This window comes from Physella acuta, unplaced genomic scaffold (assembly GCF_028476545.2).
Source record: "Physella acuta isolate Inbredline_101_S28 unplaced genomic scaffold, ASM2847654v3 ptg000090l, whole genome shotgun sequence".
Classification (NCBI taxonomy): Eukaryota; Metazoa; Mollusca; class Gastropoda; family Physidae; genus Physella; species Physella acuta.
In genome coordinates, this window is record NW_026731610.1 from 1637297 (window position 1) to 1660000 (window position 22704).

The window sequence follows — 22704 nt, forward strand, 5'->3', positions numbered from 1 at the left end:
TGTACTAGGTACTGTATTACTGGGTGTGGTGCGCACCCTTGCACCAGACTGGTACCGTTTGTTGATGTTTAAAGTTTAGAGTCCATTGTCAATCATAACATTATTTCACAGATTATAACTAAATTTTCTTAAGAATATTTAATTAATTTTTTTAAAAGTAATATGGAATTTTTCTAAATTGAGCTTTATTTCAATTTAGTTTCAGCTGCGTTTGTTGGTTTGATAGTGTTTTTTTTTTTTGTAAAGTGGTAATAACTATGTTTTTGTTATACCTTATTATATCGCTATTGTTAAGTGGCTTCAATTTATTATTGAAATCTAATAGCCAGGATTTAAAAAGTAATTTTTTTCTTCTTCAATTTGAAGAAATGTAAAGAAAACGCTATTAGTAATAACAATACTAAATACATAGAACTAAATATAAGCCTATTGGCATTGCGTTATGTAGTAAGGTAGTGCAACGCTCGTATACTAGCTCTTCAGTCTAGACTCAAGTCCATTGAACCCAGAGTTTCTTCCAGGCATCTCCCCCACCCCCTGCCCCCGAAAAACGCCTACCTCTCCCCTTCATCCCCCCCACCCCAACGAAATAGAATTTATATAAAATATATATAGTTTTATCAGTGTCGTTCACCCCTCCCCCCCCCCCCCCGTAAATTTCAAATGCCCCCGCTAGAGAAAAATGTCTGGAAGAAACCTAGAACCTCATTGATTATACGCGAGACATATAGACAAGAGTTGGAATAAGTAAAAACCCCCGCGTATTGTTCTAACCAATCAAATCTTTTCATTGACCAAGGTCAAGGAAACAATCTTTAATTTTATTTACTCTGAACCGCCATGTCTAATTTAGCATTATTTACTTACACAAGTAGTCTAATAGCTGGGAAATTAGAATTAAAACAAAGCATATGACGCGAGAGAATTCCGGAAAAAAAATAGCTAATATAATATTTATTCAAGCTAAAAGCAATAATTTTTCTGGCACATCGTGGTTACGGGTGTTATCATTACGCCGTAGAGAAAACAAAGACGATCAAGTAGACACAACAACAGAGTAAAAAAACAAACTCACTATAAACTCCTTGGTTATGTCGCCTAGATGGAAGCCAAAAAACACAGTTCCTTCAGTGTCAAACTGAACTGGAAGCGTTCTATTCAGTTGGTAGACGCCAACTTGCAGGCAGTTGTGGATCAAGGTCATAGTTTGACCCTTGACACTCAAGGCTACTCTTTGCCAACTGGTAGAAAACAAATATTTCAAGTATTGATCAGTGAGTAGTTAGACATTATTATATATACATATTATAATTTTCTCCAAAGTAATATCTCATTCGGTTAAAATGTTAAAATTATATATTTTCGTTTGTTGGATAACACATCTACTTTTTCCAAGCAGTGGCGTAGTTATGGGAGGGGAGGGGGTGGGGCGGTCGCCCCTGGTGCCGACACTAAAGGGGCGTCATAAGGGGTAGAGAAAATAATTTAAAAGCTAATTTTAAGCAGAAGTATTGACTTGTATACAGTCAAAGTTACAAAAATTAACAACTGCATGGCTTTACACACTGATTTAAGTGTTTTCTGTATCAATTTTTTTTTGGCACCGAAATAGAAAATGTTACGGGACAGTAACTATTTAGAAGCGCCATAAACATTTCAAACTCGGGGGGGGGGGGGGACGCTTCTTTACAGACAGGAATTACTATAAATAGAAATAGGACGATGAGGCGCGAAATTGATAGTCCGCCCCGGAAATAGGTCGCTACCCCTCTGAGTCCAGGTATCGTTTTTGTTGTTAAAAAATAAATCGTCTTAACGTGTAATTTTCGAATTGGTTCGTTTGGTATTTGAAGTAGAAATCTATGTTCGTGCTTCTGTTTACTACTTTGCGATTTGGTAAAGTCGTACGTAATTTTACATTTACAAACATTTTTGCTGCATGTGGTGTTTTTTGTTTTCCGTGAAAATTCTAGAAAATGTGCAAATTACCTGATCTCTTTGAAATCATGTTTTAAAACAAGTATATATATATATATATATATATATATATATATATATATATATATATATATATATATATATATATATATATATATATATATATATATATATATATATATATATATATATATATCGATGGTCTCGGTCGCAAACCGTCTAACTCAAAAAAATTCGATTTTCTTTTTTTTACATAAATTAAAAGCCAATATGATTCCCCATAATGCCTGAAAATATTAGAGAAATCTGTAGAATGATTATTGAGATATAATCATTTGAACAAACCGCCTATTATTTCTAGCGCTAAAAATCTCGGCGCAAAAACGAATATCGCTATATTTGTCAGTACACTTTTGATCGGGAACGCAGTCGCACGCCCTATTCACACAATTTTACAGCACAGCAGTCACAGTACTTATAGGTAAGGATATTTGATTAATTATGTTCAACTATTATATTACATTTTATCATTTTAAAGAATAATAAACAAATAGTATTTGTTTAATATAGCCTATTTCCAGATTTTCAATAACCAAACTGATTTGTTTACATTTTTTTAGGCTAACACAATGCTTTGAAACTAGATCTTCATTCTAGAATCTAAATATCAATCAAAACAATATAATTCGAATTATATTTCCACAAGAATGTGCAATAAGTTTAATAATTGTTAATTCACTACTAGCTTTAGATTGAGGGTTTAGATACGTGTTAAGAAATGTTTATATTGTAGGTTACAAAATGATTGGCGTACATGTTTTTAGTAGATACTTTTATGATTAATTTTTCAACAGACAAGCCTATCTCAACACACCAGCCTCTCTCAACAGACCAGCCTCTCTTAACAGACCAGCCTCTCTCAGCATACCAGCCTCTCAAAACAGACCAGCATCTCTCAACAGACCAGACTTACCACATAACAGACCAGCCTCTCTCAACAGACCAGCCTCTCACAACAGACCAGCCTCTCTCAACAGACCAGCCTCTCTCAACAGACCAGACTTACCACATAACAGACCAGCCTCTCAACAGACCAGCCTCTCTCAACAGACCAGCCTCTCTCAACAGACCAGCCTCTCTCAACAGACCAGCCTCTCTCAACAGACCAGCCTCTCACAACAGACCAGCCTCTCTCAACAGACCAGACTTACCACATAACAGACCAGCCTCTCAACAGACCAGCCTCTCTCAACAGACCAGCCTCTCTCAACAGACCAGCCTCTCTCAACAGACCAGCCTCTCTCAACAGACCAGCATCTCTTAACAGACCAGACGTACCACATAACAGACCAGCCTCTCTCAACAGATCAGCCTCTTTCAATACACCAACTTCTTTCAACACACCAGTCTTACCAGACTATCTTCGACATACCAGCCTCTCTCAACAGACCAGCCTCTCTCAACAGACCAGCCTCTCTCAACAGACCAGCCTCTCTCAACAGACCAGCCTCTCTTAACAGACCAGACTTACCACATAACAGACCAGCCTCTCTCAACAGACCAGCCTCTCTCAACAGACCAGCCTCTCAACATATCAGCCTCTCTCAACAGACCAGCCTCTCTCAACAGACCAGCCTCTCAACATATCAGCCTCTCTCAACAGACCAGCCTCTCTCAACAGACCAGCCTCTCTCAACAGACCAGCCTCTCTCAAAACACCAGTCTTACCACATAACAGACCAGCCTCTCTCAACAGACCAGCCTCTCTCAACAGACCAGCCTCTCTCAACAGACCAGCCTCTCTCAACAGACCAGCCTCTCTCAACAGACCAGGCTCACTCGACAGACCAGCCTCTCTCAACAGACCAGCCTCTCTCAACAGACAAGCCTCTCTCAACAGACCAGACTTACCACATAACAGACCAGCCTCTCTCAACAGACCAGCCTCTCCCAACAGACCAGCCTCTCCCAACAGACCAGCCTCTCTCAACAGACCAGCCTCTCTCAACAGACCAGCCTCTCTCAACAGACTAGCCTCTCTCAACAGACAAGTCTCTCTCAACAGACCAGCCTCTCTCAACAGACCAGCCTCTCTCAACAGACCAGCCTCTCTCAACAGACCAGCCTCTCCCAACAGACCAGCCTCTCTCAACAGACCAGCCTCTCTCAACAGACCAGCCTCTCTCAACAGACCAGCCTCTCCCAACAGACCAGCCTCTCCCAACAGACCAGCCTCTCTCAACAGACCAGCCTCTCTCAACAGACCAGCCTCTCTCAACAGACCAGCCTCTCTCAACAGACCAGCCTCTCCCAACAGACCAGCCTCTCTCAACAGACCAGCCTCTCTCAACAGACCAGCCTCTCTCAACAGACCAGCCTCTCTTAACAGACCAGTCTTACCACATAAGCTAGGGTCGTAAGATTATGATCTCATCTGTAGCCGCTGTCAAGTTGTATAAGAGCAGAAAAAAAGATAAAAGCTGTCATATTTGAGCACTCAAAAGCAGGTCATAAACACACCTTTTTATGATGATTTCCCTGATTTTAAAAATATGTTGCCATTTTAATGTTTCTTTATGTGACGTTTATTCAAAGAATAACTTTTAAAAATAAACACATTTTTGTGTTACATTTTTGTAAAATAAGTAAACATTAAGTCAGTATTAATGTGATTAGTGTGATATGTCCCATTCATAATATATCTGACAATACGGTTTCTGTTTTTACTATTATCATTCTACAAACCACCAGATTTAGTAAAATAAACTGTGAGAATAGAAAGATGTAATAAATAAAGCATAACAGTTAACAAGTCTAGTGCTAAATACAGACATAATGAATACACTCAAAAGCGATAAAGCCATACTGAAACATCTCTATTAAAAATTAAACTGACCCCATAATGTAGAATAAACTCAAATAATTAAAATATGAGCCCAAAACTATAATCTAAATATTATGAAGTGTTAATTATAACTTAAAAACATAAACATAACTAAATCACGTTCATTGGACAAAACGAACGAACGCGGCTGAGACCGAAATTCTCGGCTCAAAACAGCTAAGTCTGCGCGCACACAGATAGACGGTTTGCACCGAGAATTTTAGACCGAGCAAACCGTCTATCTTTTTAAACCTGCTATAATTTTGTAAATATCAACAAAACCCATTTTAAAACGCTACAGTATAGTCGGTAGAGAGTTTCTTCGGAGATATCTTTTTAAAAAAATGTGTATTAGAGCGATCGAGAAGGAAATAATCAGTTTTTTGTCTCTCCTGTAAAATTTACATTTTCGGAGTTAGACGGTTTGCGACCGAGACCATCGATATATATATATATATATATATATATATATATATATATATATATATATATATATATATATATATATATATATATATATATATATATATATATAAAAGTCTAATGAGTATAAAAATTATCGACCCCGACGAGACTCGAACTCGCAATCTTCTGATCCGAAGTCAGACGCCTTATCCATTAGGCCACGAGGCCATCTATTCGCAATGTGAGAACAATACAAGACAAATAAAATAAAAATGTTTGTGTTTATAGTTTTATACTCTCAAACCATGCCTGCTTTTGTTCTATCGAGGCGCTAACACTGACTAACAGCTAGTAGAGTAGTACTAACACTTGGCTCCGTCTATAGTCTGGACTTTTAACACGGGACCTGTGCCATAAACCTGTGTTTGTTTACATAATGTGTCGATCGCGAGCTTTTACGTCACATCACCGGAAACAAGATGGAGGAATAATAACAAGGGTCACACGTGCTGAGAACACGCGCTTCTCCTACAGAGGAGAGCTCTCTTTTTCCCAGAACACCTGTTTTGTTTGAACAGTCGAAAAGTAAAGTAGGTGGAGCTAAAGTGTCGAATTATACAAAGTAGGTGGAGTTATAACTCTAGAATAAAAAAAAAGTAAATGGAATTTACGCTTTGTAGTAATCAAAGAAAATACAGGTTAGCAGTAGGCCCTGTACAAAGTGGACTGAGCTTTTTGTTTTGAAGTAGGCCATACATAGGCTATAATGTAAAGAAGACGGAAGTCTTAAACTACTAAGTATGCAGCCAGAGTATATTTCAAGCATCTCCTCGGAAAGTGGGAGGGGGGGGGGGCGAAGCACGTTTACCGCCACCGAACTATTTATATACACAGTATATACTTATTTACTTCAACCAGTATCCCATCCCGGAATTTAAGACCCCCCCCCCCCCCCCGAAAGTTTTAAAAGACTCCCCCCCCCCGGAGAAAACCTTACATTATCTATACCCACCCAAATCTAAAATTCGATTTTTTTTTTTTTAATATTATTTCGTAATTTTGAACATCAGCATTGTAATTATTGATCCCAAATTTTTTTCTGGGTTTCCTTATACTCAGAGCTATAGGCCTAGTACATTATTCCCACCACATATAAAAACAGAAATGACACCTAACCCACCACATTGCTTTTAGCCCTGTAAGCGAAATATGACTCATTCGCAACAAGACGGTCATAGCAACATTCTTCTTAAATCCAATAGGCATATATAAAATAAAAAGTTTTTCTATAGCACGATTCAACTAACCTCACTAAAATAGCAACTGTACTAGTTTAATATACACACCCTAGATTACAAACTTTCACTAGTCTGAAAATTAGCTGAATATTTTTTCTTCTTTCTTGTACCTAACCGCCTTAATGCATGCAACCGACAGACGAGTACTCACATTTAACAGCCACCTGCAGGAGTCTTAGCCCAGGTGCAACAATCCTGTTGGCCAGACCACGAACTCAACCCCCCCCCCCTCCACCCCCACCACACACACCTCCGCTAACGTAAATACTTCATAATTGTGTTTAGTTATAGATGCCTGATTTTATGCTTGAAATTACATCTATATTTAGATTTTAATAGAAGTTTATCTACATCCTTGAACTTGACTGACCTTCACACGAGCGAATATGACTCACAGTTGTTCAAGCTCGGTAAACATGAATATACTATCACACATTTTTGTTAATGTAAGAAATTTCTACATTTTACTACACCCAACTACCTAACATTTTAAAATCAGTAATGTTTTCAAACGGAGTATTGATATAACAAATGTCCGACAATAGACTCTTCCGGCAATAGGTGTGTTAGGTTGTGTGTAGTTGTCTAACCTCAGATGTAGTTTTACGGTCAGAAATTAGGACTAGAGCTGGGGTAGGACTTGGGTTAGTATTAGGGTTAAGGATAGGGTTTGAATTGACAGTAACAAGTCATAATTGTATTTAGTTATTAGCTAGTAACCTAACACCCCCATTTTTAAAGACGGTTCTATTGTTGTGGCATTATCGGATACTGGATTAACACTAAAGTATCGTTTTAAAACTTTTATTAATATTTGATCTACTATTGGCTGTTTTTCTAATATTTTATACAAGAAATATTTCCAATAGTCCAAAATAGTTATTTTAAGCAGAATAGTTAATTACTAGTAACCTAACACCCCCTTCTTAAAGACGATCTATTATTATGATTTACAGAGTTTCTTCCAGGCATCGCTTACCCCCTAGAGAGTCTACCGCCCCCCCCCCCCGAACGAGATTGAATTTATATAGTAAAAATATACTTTTACTTGTGTCCACCCCCCCCCCCCCCGAAAATGTTGACCCCCCCCCCCCGAAAATATCAAGTGCCCCCCCCCCCCCACCCCCCCCCCCGGAGAAAAAAGTCTGGAAGAAACACTGGTGGTTTAACACCGAGGTACCGTTTTAAAACTTTTAATGATATTTAGTCTACTATAGATCCATAAAGGGTGTAGATTATACAACGAATCTTTCCACTGGTCCAAAATAATAAATTCAAATCGACCTATACACAATTGCTAAGGTATTTATTTAGCCTAGAGGCGTGATTGTTTTAATGATACACCTGCTGGGGTAGGTAAATCTTTCAAGTCCGGGGCTAACGGTTGATTCCGTCTCCTTCAGATAAATAAATAATAATACGAAAAGAAATGCTGACCACGCCCTAACCCCCCCCCCCCCCCCTCCCGCACTCGCTCGCTATGCCACTTGTTACATTTGTTAACAGAAAAAATAGGAGACTAAAATAGACTGAAATATTCGTGACGTCATTAATGCTACATGCTCTGAAACACTTGAAAAAAAACAGCCTCTAGATCTAAAACTTGATTGCAAAAAAATAATTGTATTCAAGTAGGCCTACTCTTGAGAAAAAAAAACCTCCACACATTTTTTTACAGAATGAAAACACTTCATCGTAACTAAGTTTAAAGCCAACCTTGAACAAGATTGTTCCGCTAAATAAAAAGCTTAACCGCGAGAAGGTTTTGATTCGCCAATGAACGCATCTTCTTAATTAGGCTGGTAAGTAGGTCACCAACCAGTTCTACGGCTCAATAAAACCTGCATGAGCCATAGAACTGGTTGGTGACCTACTTACCAGCCCTATGAAGAAGTCCTGGTTATTTTTTTCTTTCTATATTTCTCCTACAAAATTAAGCCGACCCTAAGGCAACTGAAATCCAGCTTAAACTCATTTAGTTTCATTATAATTGCTTTAGCCGACATAAATAATCTATTGATCGTAAGCTAAGTAATTTCTTCACATACGAAGATCTGTCAATATTAAAAATGTAAAATATGGTTATAACCTTTACTTTAGAAAATAATATTTTTTCTCCTTTAAGGGGTCGTCCAAAATGACGTCACACGGGGTCCGTAATTTTGTGACGGTGTGTGATGAGGGGGAGGGGGGGTTAAGATGGTGCGACGTCACACTTTTGCACTATAAAAAAAGCATTGTTAGAAAACGAATTTTAGACGTTATTTCGCTTTTTAGATAACTGTTTTAATAAATTGTAATATGAATTGATTAAAATACTCTATATTGACCGAGTTCAGACAAGATTCTAGAAAAATATCGATGTTTTAAAAAAATTCAACTGCAATTTTGAGGGGGCGTTGTAGGCTGAGGTGTGACGTCATTTTAGGGGTGGTCTGGCTTTTTGTGACGACGTGTGACGGAGGGGATGGGGGCGAGGTAAAAATCGTAAAAAAAGCGTGCGGTCATTTATGGATGACCCCCAACTTCTAGTAGAGTCAGTATTAACACCAGAAATAAAAAAAAAAAAAAAAAAAAAAAAAAAAAAAACAATTCCGATATTTTCGGTTGAATAAAAGCCAGGTAACTCACACTCCATCGTTGATGGTGGCCTCAAAGACGGGCGACCCCTCCCCGGGCAGGTGGTTCAAGTCGTTGTAGTAAAACTGGTTGGGCGTGCCGACCGTCAGGGACATGATCTCCGTGGCGTCGTCGTTGTAGATGGTGAAAACCTTGCCCTCGGCCTCGACCTCCGTCCTCAAGGTCAGGATGATGGAAAACTCGTTTGGTACGCCCTCTAGAGGCGGGGAATAGGAGGAGATGTTTCAGTGAATGATTAGACGTATGGCGAGATTCATTATCAGTATTTATTTTAATAGTTGGAAAACTTGTTTGGTATAGGGCTGGTAAGTAGGTCACCAACCAGTTCTACGGCTCAATAAAACCTGCATTAGCCATAGAACTGTTTATTGACCTACTTACCAGCCCTATACTTCTGGAAGTGGGATATGGGAGTCGATTTTCAGTTGTTTTAGATGAATGCTTGGATATATTGAGAGGTGTTATTGATCAATATTTATTTAATAGTTAACTTTTTTTTCTTTTTATACCAATCAGTTCATGCATATTTTATGTAGATCTAGTAGATTTTGTAAATTCAATCTATCTAATAATGAGTTTATCCGCACTTCAGTCTATTCGTCCATCCGTTATTCATCCATACAACCGTCCATTTGTCAAATCACCAACTCTTTTACCTTACATCCGTCCATTTAACCCTTTCGCCCATTAGTCCACTAGACCATCTTTGTTAACACTCATTCGTCCATTTGCTCTTCCGTCCATTTGCTCTTCCATCAGATCTATCCATCCATGCATCCACTCAACAATTAATCCAACCATCATTTCAACCATCAAACCATCTATCCAACCATCCAACCATCATTTTAACCATCCTTTCAACCATCCAACTATCCTTTCAACCATCAAACCATCCAACCATCCAACCATCCAACCATCCATCCAACCATCATTTTAATCATCCAACCATCCTTTCAACCATCAAACCATCCAACCATCCATTCATCCATTCATCCAACCATCCTTTCAACCATCCAACCATCCTTTAACCATCCGACCATCCATCCATCCACTCATCAATTAATCCAACCATCCTTCCAACCATCATTTCCCCATCATTTCAATCATCCTTTCAACCATCCAACCATCCTTTCAACCATCCAACCATCATTTCAACCATCCAACCATCCTTTCAACCATCCAACCATCATTTCACCATCATTTAAACTATCCTTTCAACCATCTAATCATCCTTTCAACAATACAACCATCCTTTTAACCATCCAACCATCTTTTTAACCATCCAACCATCATTTCTCCATCATTTTAACTATCCTTTCAACCATCAAACCATCCTTTCAACCATCCAACCATCCTTTCAACCACCCAACCATTCTTTCAAATATCCGACCATCATTTCACCATCATTTCAACCATCCAACTATCCTTTCAACCATCCAACCATCCTTTCAACCATCCAACCATCCTTTCAACCATCCAACCATCCTTTCAACCATCCAACCATCATTTCACCATCATTTCAACCATGCAACCAACCATCCAATCAACCATCCAATCATCCCTCCAACCACCTAACCATCCAACCATCCCCCCCCCCCAACTATCAATACTTGTTACCAACTCTCTGACACTCAAACCCTACCTTTAAAAATCTCTGAAATTTTTTTCTGAGGTAGCAGTTCTGCATTCTTCAACCTCCAGGCCGGGTCCTCAACGGTTCCTTCGTCCTCAGAATCGTCCGGCCTGACCCTGGCGGTACACAGCCCGGGGATGACCTCTACTCCGTGTTCTGGCGTCAGTTTCCTGAGTTCAAAAGCCTCGATAAAATCCACAGAACCTAAAGAGAGAGAGAGAGAGAGAGAGAGAGAGAAAACAAAAGTTAGTTTTGGTATCCAGGGGAAGGAGTGCTCTAGCGGTAGAGAGCTGGACTGCTAACCCGCAAGTCTCGAGTTCGAATCCGGGTTCAAGTCAGTAGACCGTCTCTGAGTCCACTCAGCTATGATGGGTACCTAACTCACGTTAGGGAAAGTAAAGGCGGCTGGGCATATTGCTGACAACACTATCTCTTCATATGCCGAGGTCACAGAAACAATTGAACTCTATTTCACTTGCCCTATAGACTGTCAGGTTTGAAAGGGAACTTTACTTTTTTACTTTTCACTCCACAAGACTTAATTGTCATCAATATGCTCTTGTGAACACAATTAATACTTTAGATGAATTATATAAGAAAAGAACTCAATTAACATAAAACAGAGTAGTGAGCTATGTGAAAAAGTATTTTATGAATTGATCACATCTTAAATGCATAACAGATTAAATTTGACGATTTACAAGGCAAACAACTTATTCGAAATAGGGAAAGTAAAGGCGGCTGGGCATATTGCTGACAACACTATCTCTTCATATGTCGAGGTCACAGAAACAAGTGAACTCTACTTCACTTGCCCCATAAACCGTCAGGTTTGAAAGGGAAACTTTACCTTTTACTTTTTGGTATCTATTACAGGAATTTTTGGAACGGCGTGGTCGAGTTGTTAAGCGTTTGGCTGCTATCTCGAAGGTCTCGAGTTAGGGCATGTAACTGCAGGACGTCCCTGAGTCCAGAGGCGTAGCGAGGGGGGGGGGGGCGGGGGGTGAGGACCGCACCGGGTGACACCCTTTAGGGGGGTGACACCAAGGCAAAAAATAGCAAAATATATAGAGAAAAACTTGAGGGGGGGGGGTGCAAATCGAAAGTTTGAGGGGGGTGCAAATCGAAAGTTTGAGGGGGGGGGGGGTGCAAATCGAAAATTTGAAAGTTTGTCCCCGGGAAGGGTCGCTACGCCTCTGGGGGGTGACACCATTAAGTGCCGCACCGGGTGACACCCGACCTCGCTACGCCACTGCCTGTGTCCAACCATCTCTAATGGTTACCTAACTTACGTTGGGGAAAGTAAAGGCGGCTGAGCACAGTGCTGACTACACCTTTCTTTCATATGCTAAGATAAGAAACATGAATTCTACTTTCTCTGCCCAAATGGATCGCTAGGTCTAAAGAGGAATCTTTAATTTATTACAGGAGTTTGTGAAATCTGGTTATGTTGATGGAGTTCTAATTGTGTTTGTATTTTAATCTGTAAAATACATTTTTAAACGCATAAATGTCAGCAACTTTATCATGGCGCTGTTTCTGAAGATAAATCATATTATTAAACTAAATGGGGGTCGTCGTAGTCGAGTCGGTAAAGCTCATGGTTGCTAAACCGAAAAGTTTCGAGTTCGTACCCTCGGGCACATGAGGCTCGTTAACTGGGGACAGACACTCTTCTAGGAGAGACAACTCCAAAATCAAACAACTGCTGCCTTGTAGTTTGTTCTTGGTTGGACAAAGGCTATGGAAGCACATCCAAAAAGAAAAGCAGGCTGAAATCGGAGTCAATGGCCTCAATGGCGCTTTACCAGTTGACACGTAATACTTAATTGTGATGGAGGCGTGGCCGAGTCGGCTAAATTTCGAAAAAAAAAGTCTCGAGTTCAAACCCTCTGGTAAATAATGCTCGATCCCTTCCAACACTAAAAATTAAGAACGAAGAAGAAGAAGATTAAACTAATCAAGTTATCACTAAATTTAATGTTTTTTTTTTTCACTGACAGTTAACACCAATATTGTTATATCTTTAAAGATGTTAATCCTAATCCATGTTTTTTTAACCGACAGTTAAAACGATTATTTTTGTTTGTTTACAGACGTTAATCCTAATCTACCTGTACATTTAGCTGCCAGAGTTACCGCGACTTTACACTTTCGACCACCCACAAATCAGAACAAATTCTTTAAATTTGAGGATTAATTTTTATTTAAAGAATGCACTGGTCTTAAACGAAAGCACTGAAGCTATTAACAGAGTTTCTTCCAGGCATCTCTTCGGGGGGTGGGGGGGGGGGGAGAAGATGGGTTCGCCCCCCCCCCCCTCCGAAGAAAGTCTACCGCCCTCCCGAACGAGATGGAATTTATATAGTAAACATACAATTTTACTAGTGTCCGCCCCCCCCCCCCCACGAAAAATGTTGACCGCCCTTTCCCCCCCCCCCAGAAAATATCAAGTGCCAGCCCCCCCCCCACGAAAAATGTTGACCGCCCTTCCCCCCCCAGAAAATATCAAGTGCCCCCCCCCCCCGAAAATATCAAGTCCCCGCTTCCCCGAAAATATCAAGTGACCCCCCCCTCCCCCCGAAAATATCAAGTGCCCCCCGGAGAAAAAAGTCTGGAACAAACACTGGCTGTTAATTGTCACAAATAAAATCGCTTCATTTTACGTATCTCTTATTCCCCAGGGGATTCCAGTCTAGACGTTCTACTGGCTCGAACTCGGGTTCGAACTCGAGACTTTCGGGTTAGAAGTCTATCTCTCTACCGCTAGGCCACCCCGTCACAAAAATAATGGTTTACCGTAGTAAAATAAAAAATTACAACTCATTTTTTTTTCAAAACAGCTTTTGGGATTTGGGTTTAGCTCCTCATAGTCATTCATGGATCTTATTTTCGATATACGGAAATGCAACTACGTTAGAGGCAACTACGTTTGGGAATATAGATGGCATACAACATTATTTCTACTTTTCAGTAAATCATGTGTTCAGAAGTTGTAATGGGGTGTGTTGGTAACATAACTAGCGAAGGTGAACGCCCTGCATGGCACATGTTTTAAGTGCTGTAAAACAATGTTTTGCTTAAACGTGGATGGCTGTGTTGATGTTGAAATGGAGTGTGTATGGCAGTGGCGTAGGCATGGGGGGGGGGGCCCTCGGTATATATATAATATATGAGGGGGGGGGTGCAAATCGAAAGTTTGAGGGGGGTGCAAATCGAAAGTTTGAGGGGGGGTGCAAGTTTGTCCCCGGGTAAAAATTGGAACCCACCCCCCCTTGAGACGATCCTGGCTACCCCACTGTTGTATGGGGCGGGGTGGGGGGGGGGGGGGGTTAAGTCAAGAGATGGTCGGAGTTTGGGTGGAATGAATGCATGTTGGTCAGGATGAGAAAGAATGTTGCGATATCTGGGTCATGCTATGTGGATATCATATAAAGTAAAGAATCAACGTTAGACCTAACGATCCATTGAGCAGATGAAGTAGAGTTCATATGTTTCTTGACCCAGCCGCTTTTTTCCCGTAACATGAGTTAGGTACCCATCAGAGCTGGGTGGACTCAGGGAGGTCTGCAGACTTGGACCTGAATACGAACTCAAGACTTTCCGGGTTAGCAGGCTAGCGCTCTACCTCTTAGACCACGCCGTCCCATGAATATCTTAAACAAGCTCTTCAATTGGTACTGTGATTGGCTCTACAGTGAAAGCGAAAGAGGTGAAGGTCATAGGAACATGGACGATAGAGGTGGAAGAAGAGGTGCTGACCACGGGCTATCACTGGCATGAACTCAGGTGACTCGAACATTAAAAGAGTGGCATGTTGGAGGTTTGTAGATGGATTATGTCCCACGGGGAGGCGCGAGAATTAAGTGAGTAATCAGGAAAAATTAATTAGAATAACGTTGGAGTGCCGTAGCAGAAAGCGAAAATGAACACATTTGAATTTTTGTTGATGGAAGGTAGTTTTTAGGTGTGTGGCTTTATGCATGTGTGTATGTCTCTCTCTTTTTCTCTCTGTCTCTGTCTTTGTCTCCGTCTCTCTCTCTCTCTCTGTGTAAATGAAAATCCTTTACAAAAAGATGATAGTATAATAGAAACACGTTTTTTATGTTTAAAATTGTAGGGTTGATTAAGGGTGTTTATAACATTATGGATGCTAATTTAGATGTTTAAATTATAAAGATTATGAAGGTTATAAAAACGCATGAAAGCTTGTATAAAAACGATTCAAGTATTTAAAAACATGTTGATGATTAAGGTGTTTAAGTTTTAAGAATTAGGCTAATTAAGGTATGGAAATATATGGAAGAAAATGTTAAAATATAGGGATGATTCAAGTATTTAAAATATAAAAAAAATGTATGCTTTGATTCATTAAACATTTTTTTATCATTTAGGCTTCAAAGTGATTAAATTTGCTGAAACAATTTAGGTATTTCAGAATATAAAATGTATACGTCAATTGTGATTGTAAATAACGAGTCTAGAGTAATAAAATCCTCTCTTATATAGAATAGTAGCGTCTGTTTACTATGGCAAAAAAAAAACTATATTGAAAGAGTGAATTTAAGCCAGTTCGTATTACTAATATAAATTCCTGAAATGTGGGTTAAAAAAAATTTAAATAAAAAAAAAACGAAAAAAAAAAACCCCACACAAGATAACTGTATAATGTAAGGTTCTAGTCTGTGCAAGGGGTAGGGTTAGACTAAATAAAATTTCAGATTTCTTCTTCTGACACTTAAAAAAAAAACCGCAGCAGAAGCTACAAATTGACAGTATTAGGTGTCAGGTGAATCTAATGTAGGTTGCTGGGGGAAACCAGTGCACAGAGTTCAGTCAAGCGTGAAGAAAATTGCTGAGACTGGCGTTTGTTGGGGTGGGGTAGGGGAGGAGTGAGCAAGACAGTTTTTTTAAGAGAATAAAGTTGAGTGCTAACGGCCGAGATATAGCAGATTTATGAGTGTATGTGGTAGTGGTGTGCGGAGGGGGGGGGGGAATTTATTTAGAGGAAGTCTTTAATGTATGAATACATAAGCGGTAGAGCACAGATATGGGAAAACTTTATATATATATATATATATATATATATATATATATATATATATATATATATATATATATATATATATATATATATATATATATATATATATATATATATATATATATATATATATATATATATATATATATATATATATATATATATATATATATATATATATATATAGGCCTATATATATATGAAATATACGAAGATCTATATAAAAAATATATTATTTATATATAGAACCCGTATATATATATATATATATATATATATATATATATATATATATATATATATATATATATATATATATATATATATATATATATATATATATATATATATATATATATATATATATATAACGGGTCAATGATAAGTGACTCGAGCAATGAACTATACATCTTAGCCTAAGGATGAAGGTAGGGTTGGGCGAAGCTTTGCTTGATGTGTTAAGTTCTGAGTGAGACGTTGAGTCCCCCCCCCCCCCCCTCCTCTCACCTCCACGATCTCACATTGCAGTCTTATACGTGGCACCGCCGACGTGGAACTTCTTTTTTTCCCCTCTCTCTCCCTCTCTACCTCTCAACACGAGCAGCGTTTACTCGTAGAATTAACGCAGGAAACAGGGACCAGGGGAAGGAACTCGGGGGAAAAAAATTGGTTACGTGGAACGCAAACTAAGTGCTTTTTTCTGTTTGTTTTAGTGTATCCGTCTGCTGTATTATCTCCCTATCGTCTGGATTCTTGTAACGTATTTAACCCCTCCCTCCAACCCAACCCCCTTACCCCACCCCATTCCGTACCTAAACTCCACCAAGCGGTGCCATAATTTGCCATGTTTTTTTATTACTTCCCTTTAAACCTAGATTAGTGTTTGCGGTTGTGGAGAGGTAGAGAAAGATGTTCTCACGTTAAGGACTGAAAGCACGGACGTATCAGAGGATGAAAATATTTGTTTGAATGAAAGTCTAGTAACACGGTGTTAGAGATTACTACATTTTTAAAATATATTTATGTGTCACACTTGCAAGATTGCAAAGTCTTGCCGAGTCAGCACTTTTTAGACTATGAAGATAGGAGTTTTGAGCGCCTGTGTGGGCCATAGATTTTGCTTTAGGTTTTTCTATGGGGATGGGTCTTAGATCTGTAACTTAATAATGTATATTATGGGGTTGGCCATATATTTGTTTCTTAAAATTAGCTATGGGGATAGACCGTAGATATAAACTTAAAATGGGTTTGGCCATATATTTCTGTCTTAAAATAGGCTATGGGGATAGGCCGTAGATTTAAAACTTAGTATATGTTATGGGGTTCATATGGGGTTTATATGGGGTTCATATATTTGCTTTTAAAAATATACTATTGGGAAGGGACGTAGATTTACCACTTAATACATGCTACGTAATCGGCCATATATTTGAATTTTAAAATATGTTATAGGGAAGGGCAATATGCCATGGACATAAGCCAGATGTTACTTAAGACATGTAAAGAGGTCGTTTCCTCGTGTATTCATACCCCACTACACCGAGCTAAGTTATATCTACCCTTTTAAGCTACTAGATTCTAGTACTGTATAGAAATTCCACACATGTTAACCTAAACATTACATAATCAATTGTGATTTTAGTTTTATAATACTTTTTTAATTAATAACAATACTACGTTATCTTTTCTTGTTTTGTCCTTAATTTTAGTGTTGGAAGAGATTCCCTCCAACACAATTAAGTATTACGTGTCAACTTGTTATGCGACATTGACTCCGATTTCGGCCTGCTTGTCTTTTTGGATTTGCTTCCATAGACTTTGTACAACCAAGAGTGGACTACAAAGCGTTAGATTTGGCAGAATTATCCCTTCCCTAACTATATGGTGACAGCGTTACTTTCAAAGGTGGAATTTGTGTTTGTTACACGTGTTATGGACTTTGATTAGGTTCTATAATTCCTTGAGTTCTACCAACTGCGACAGTACAACTAATTGTGTATTTGTCTAACTAAAGACTAGGATACGCAACGGGTTTGGGACCCCAAGCAGTAACGTGAGGGTAAAATCTGTCTACCTAGATAGAAGATACAGGTACCTTCTTCTTCGTTATTAAATTTAAGGTTGGAAGAATTCACACCAACACAATTAAATATACGTATCAATTTAGTATGCACCATTTAGGTTGTTGCAGGAATGTAAATCTCTGATGACTACACGATCGGGAATGTAATGACAGCCTTGCATTGCACTGACCACACAATCTCTCTCCCAATGCCGTGATTAATGAACAGATGTATACACATTCTCTTCCCATGCCGTGGTCTATTAACAGATAAATACACATTCTCTTTCCGTGCCGGCGTCTGTAAACAGATGGACTCTTTATTTGTCCAGCCTGCTAATTCTTCTAGAGGGGTAATTTACGTGTACACAAGCTGCGCATGATTTTTTTATTAGCATGTTCTGTATATGTTTAATTATCTATTTGTGAATCAGCACAGTTTGTAAACTTTGAAATAGAAAATAAACTAAAACCTGTATGTGTTATGTAAAGGTTGATAAGGCACATACGGTAAAACTTGTTTAGTGGATAAAACCCAATTGTTTGTTGTTGAGATAGTGTGTATCTTATTATCTAATACACACAGTGATCATTATAAAAAAAAATCACCCCCAGAAACTGATTTCTACAAAATTCTATTTTTTTTTACAAGATTCGATTTAAAAAAATAAAATCTCATCTAACAGTTTTACAGTTTATATCCTTTAAGTAAACAGATAATGAGACCCACAACAAACACACACATATATATTATGTTCTGTGCCCCTTTAGTAAACTTTAGTCCTGATGGTCGCTCTCCTTAATCAAGTCATTTCTATGGATATTTTGGGCTTCGTTTAAATATGACCTTTTCCCCCCATCTCGTTTCTCCTATCTCTATCTCTATATGATACATGATATATATATATATATATATATATATATACATATATATATATATATATATATATATATATATATATATATATATATATATATATATATATATATATATATATATATATATATATATATATATAGCTAACTAAATATGTATGAATTAAACGTGAAAGTGTATGAATACGGATTTGTAAATAAGGTACAAAAGAAGACGGCTAATAACTATTCACAATAAATGTAAACGGGATAGCCCTTTAACCCCCGATGTAGAGTAATGGCCCCTGAATACAGGAACCAAACTGAACTCAAACACGCACACCCTGCGAAAAAAATCCACGGACGCCATAGTATGAGATTATAATCTGAAGAGCCCATCCTTCTCAATGATATAAAACACACTGATAGTTAATTACATTAATTAGGCTCAGTGGCGTAGCGAGGTCGGGTGTTACCCGATGCGGCACTTAATGGTGTCACCCCCCAGAGGCGTAGCAACCCTTCCCGGGGACAAACTTTCAATTTTCGATTTCCACCCCCCCCCCCCTCAAACTTTCGATTTGCACCCCCACCCCTAAAATTTTCTATTTGCACCTCTTAAAAGACCATTTAACACTCGAATTAATCACTTAATTAAGTGGAATTATCATTGTTCTCTATATATTTTGCTAAATGGTGTCACCCGGTGCGGTCCACCCCCCCCCCCCCATCTCGCTACGCCACTGACTAGGCTTGCAGACGATTCCTTATAGAAAAAGGAAACCTGATACGTCTGGTGTTAAAGATCTTGGAGGTTTATGTTGGATGCGGTGTAAAGACATTGCACCGAAGCTTGTCTGCTAAATGGGGAAATCCCGTAACACTGTCCCGCCTTTAAACGGGTGCAGTTTGTTTCTTCAGGTGCGGGAGAGCTCTTGGTTTAAGGGGAGGAAATTTCGACCCCTCACAGCAGTTATCGGTCGTATATTATCAAGAGTTTGCTGATAGGGGGAAATACTTTTTTTGGATGTTCTTTTTAGCATCGGCCTCGAATGTTCACATTTATTCACCATCTGCGTGTGTATAAAGGTTGGTTTAAGTATAATACGTATGGTAACTTTTCCATGCGCCTACCATATAACTTGATAAAGCATCATCTTTTGTTTAAAATCTATATTGTCTAATTTGTGTATCTTCTATATTGTCCAATTTTTGTACCATCCATATTGTCCAATTTGTGTACTATCCAAATTTTCCAATTTGTATATCATCCATTCCATATTGTCCAATTTGTTTACTATCCAAATTTTCCAATTTGTGTATCATCCATTCCATATTGTCCAATTTATGTACCATTCATATTGCCCAATTTGTGTACAATTAATATTGTCCAAATTGTGTACCCTCCATTATTTCCATTTTGTGTACCATGAATATTGCCTGTTGTGTGTACCATCCATCCTACTTGGTTTGAAAAACAAAAAAATCATATCGTTTTAATTCTGTAGGCCTACCGCCAGGGTTTAAAAAAATAATTTAATATATTAAAAATAATAAACCAACGAACAATTACTCTTAACATAGGCCTACATTAAATGTTAAATCAGTGGGGTAAAGTTTATGCACATACACCCACACCAAACAACCATAACCGCATACACTCTTACCAACACTCCGCCTACAAGACTAATATTACGCTTACGACACACCCAATGTCGTAACATATTTAAAGATAGCGATACAACTTTCGACAGTAACACGGCTTTAGCTACGCCCCTACACGCAAAAAAAAAAAAAAAAAAAAAAAAGAAATTTATTCTCCAACCCTTCACTTTTTTTTCAACCACCCCACTCCCACATTTTGTAACGTTACATAAAAGAGCTCTTCCCATTCCTTTCGAACATCAACCCCCATCTGACGTCAGAGGCGTAGCGACCCTTCCCGGCGCACAGGGACAAACTTCCAATTTTGCGCCCCCCAATATATTTTTTATATTTATAATTCAAAATATCAGCTAAAATTAGCTTATTTTGGCGCCCTAGGGTCGACGCCCGGGGACATATGTACCCCCCCCCCCGTCGCTACGCCTCTGTCTGACGTAGCAAGGCTTCACCAGTTCACCAATTTCTCATGCTATGTAACTCTCCAGCTGAACATTAAATCTTCATGTACATACAAATTCCTTTCCAGGTCAGACAGGTTTATTTTTATCATTAATTGTTTACCGAATTTTACCTTTTATTTTTTTTTTATTCAGCTTAACGTAAGTCCTTCCCTCAGCAAATGGAACCAAAAGAGATTCAGGTGTAGGAAAAAAAAAAGAAAAAAAAAGGTTTTAACTCGCTCATAAGCTTTATTTGAATTGTGGAACGCGGGAGTTGGCCGAATGCCAGTGAACTCAAGTCTGGCGTGTTTTTTTTTTCTTGTTTGTCATTCCCGTTGAGAAATGTTGAGTAGATAAAGTTGCTGGGTCAGCTGTTTATGTTTTTCTGTGGCAGGTATGTGGTGGTGTGTGTTGGTTTGTCCATGTTGGTTGTGTGGGTGTGGTGTGGGTGTGTGGTGTGTGGTGTGAGATGATGTGTTGCACATGTTGGTTGAATGGTGTCTGGTGTGGTGCGAGTGTGTGGGTTGCACATACTGGTTGTGTGATATGTGGTTAGTGTGGTGTGAATGTATGGGTTGCATATGTTGGTTGTAAGGTGTGTGGTGTAAATGTTAGTTGGTGTGTTGTGAGTGTGGTACGACTGTGTGGTGTAAATATTGGTTGGTGTGGTGTGTTGTGTGGTACGAGTGTGTGGGGTACGAGTGTGTGGGATGGACATGCTGGTTGTGTGGTGTGAGTGTGTTTGGTGTTTGGTTGGTGTGGAGTGAATGCGCATGGTGCACATGATGGCGATGTGGTGTGTGGTGTAAATGTTGGTTGTGTTGTGTGTGTATGTATGTTTGTTTTGTGGTATGTAGCATGTGTTAAGTTTGCGTGACTTATGTCACTTTTGCGTGAGGGATGTCAATGCTGTGTATAATGTGTGAGCTATTTGTGTGGCGAGTCGTATAACGCTGAGCTGCCTCATGTTTGATCTACTTCAGCGAAGGCGGTGTAAAAACCTGGTTACGTGGTGTTTGATACATGCATTCTAATGTTGTCTATATGGTGCGTATTTAAGTATTTGACTAGTGTGTGTATAAGTGACGTAAAGTTTCCTTTCGAACATGGCGGCTTGCGGAGCAGGTGAAGTAGAGCTACCCTGTTTCTGTGACCTTGGAATATGGAGGGATACTACGGTCAGGTCTATGCCCAGCAGCTTTTACTTTCCCTAACGTGAGTCAGAATTAGGTGGACACAAGGACGTCTACAACTCTAGCTAGGGACCCGAACTCGTTATTTTCGGGTTAGCAGACGAATGCTCTACCATCTAACCACATTGTTATAGTGATAATTTTGTCTAATGATCTCTTTTCCTAAAACGTAATCAATTTGGACTTTGTTTTTACCTGGTCAGACAGTTTGCAGCTAAAATCCAAAGATAAAACATTAAATAACAGGTTTTTGACTAGACTAATATATAGGCCTATATAGCTGCATACAATTAATTGTGAGTAATATAGTTGTAAGTAACTTGTGATTTTACGGTTCATATATCATATTTCTGGAGATAGGTAATGGGGTTGGGGCTGAAAATTCTACAATATTAAAAGCGTGAAATCATACATAAATGAACATGTGTTAAAATGTGCGTAAATGATATGAGTAAAGATCCAAGGCGATGTTTAGGATATGTTGAATGTTGGACATTATTACGCTGAAATGTTGGGATCAGTTGATCTTTACTAAGTTACGTTAATAAATTGACGTGACTACGTTCGTATATCTAATGCTGTTTATATCACAAAATGGGCTTCGTTGTGTTGCACTAATAGGTAGACCTTCTGTTTTCAATTATATA

At 38.7% G+C, this 22704-nt stretch overlaps 1 protein-coding gene and 1 non-coding gene across 2 annotated transcripts in view; both read right to left on the reverse strand.

The window, feature by feature from the left end:
• LOC131928094 (collagen alpha-1(I) chain) overlaps positions 1 to 22704 on the reverse strand; it is a 64179-nt gene that overhangs the window by 34723 nt on the left and 6752 nt on the right. Inside the window, exons 2-4 of the mRNA XM_059284015.1 lie at positions 10808 to 11002; positions 9157 to 9361; positions 1076 to 1241 (exon numbers count right to left, since the gene is read on the reverse strand). Coding sequence (XP_059139998.1) covers positions 1076 to 1241; positions 9157 to 9361; positions 10808 to 11002 — 566 coding nt within the window. The remainder of the gene's footprint in view (positions 1 to 1075; positions 1242 to 9156; positions 9362 to 10807; positions 11003 to 22704) is intronic.
• Trnar-ucg (transfer RNA arginine (anticodon UCG)) lies at positions 5383 to 5455 on the reverse strand. Its single transcript has one exon. It is a non-coding gene; the product is annotated as a tRNA-Arg (tRNA).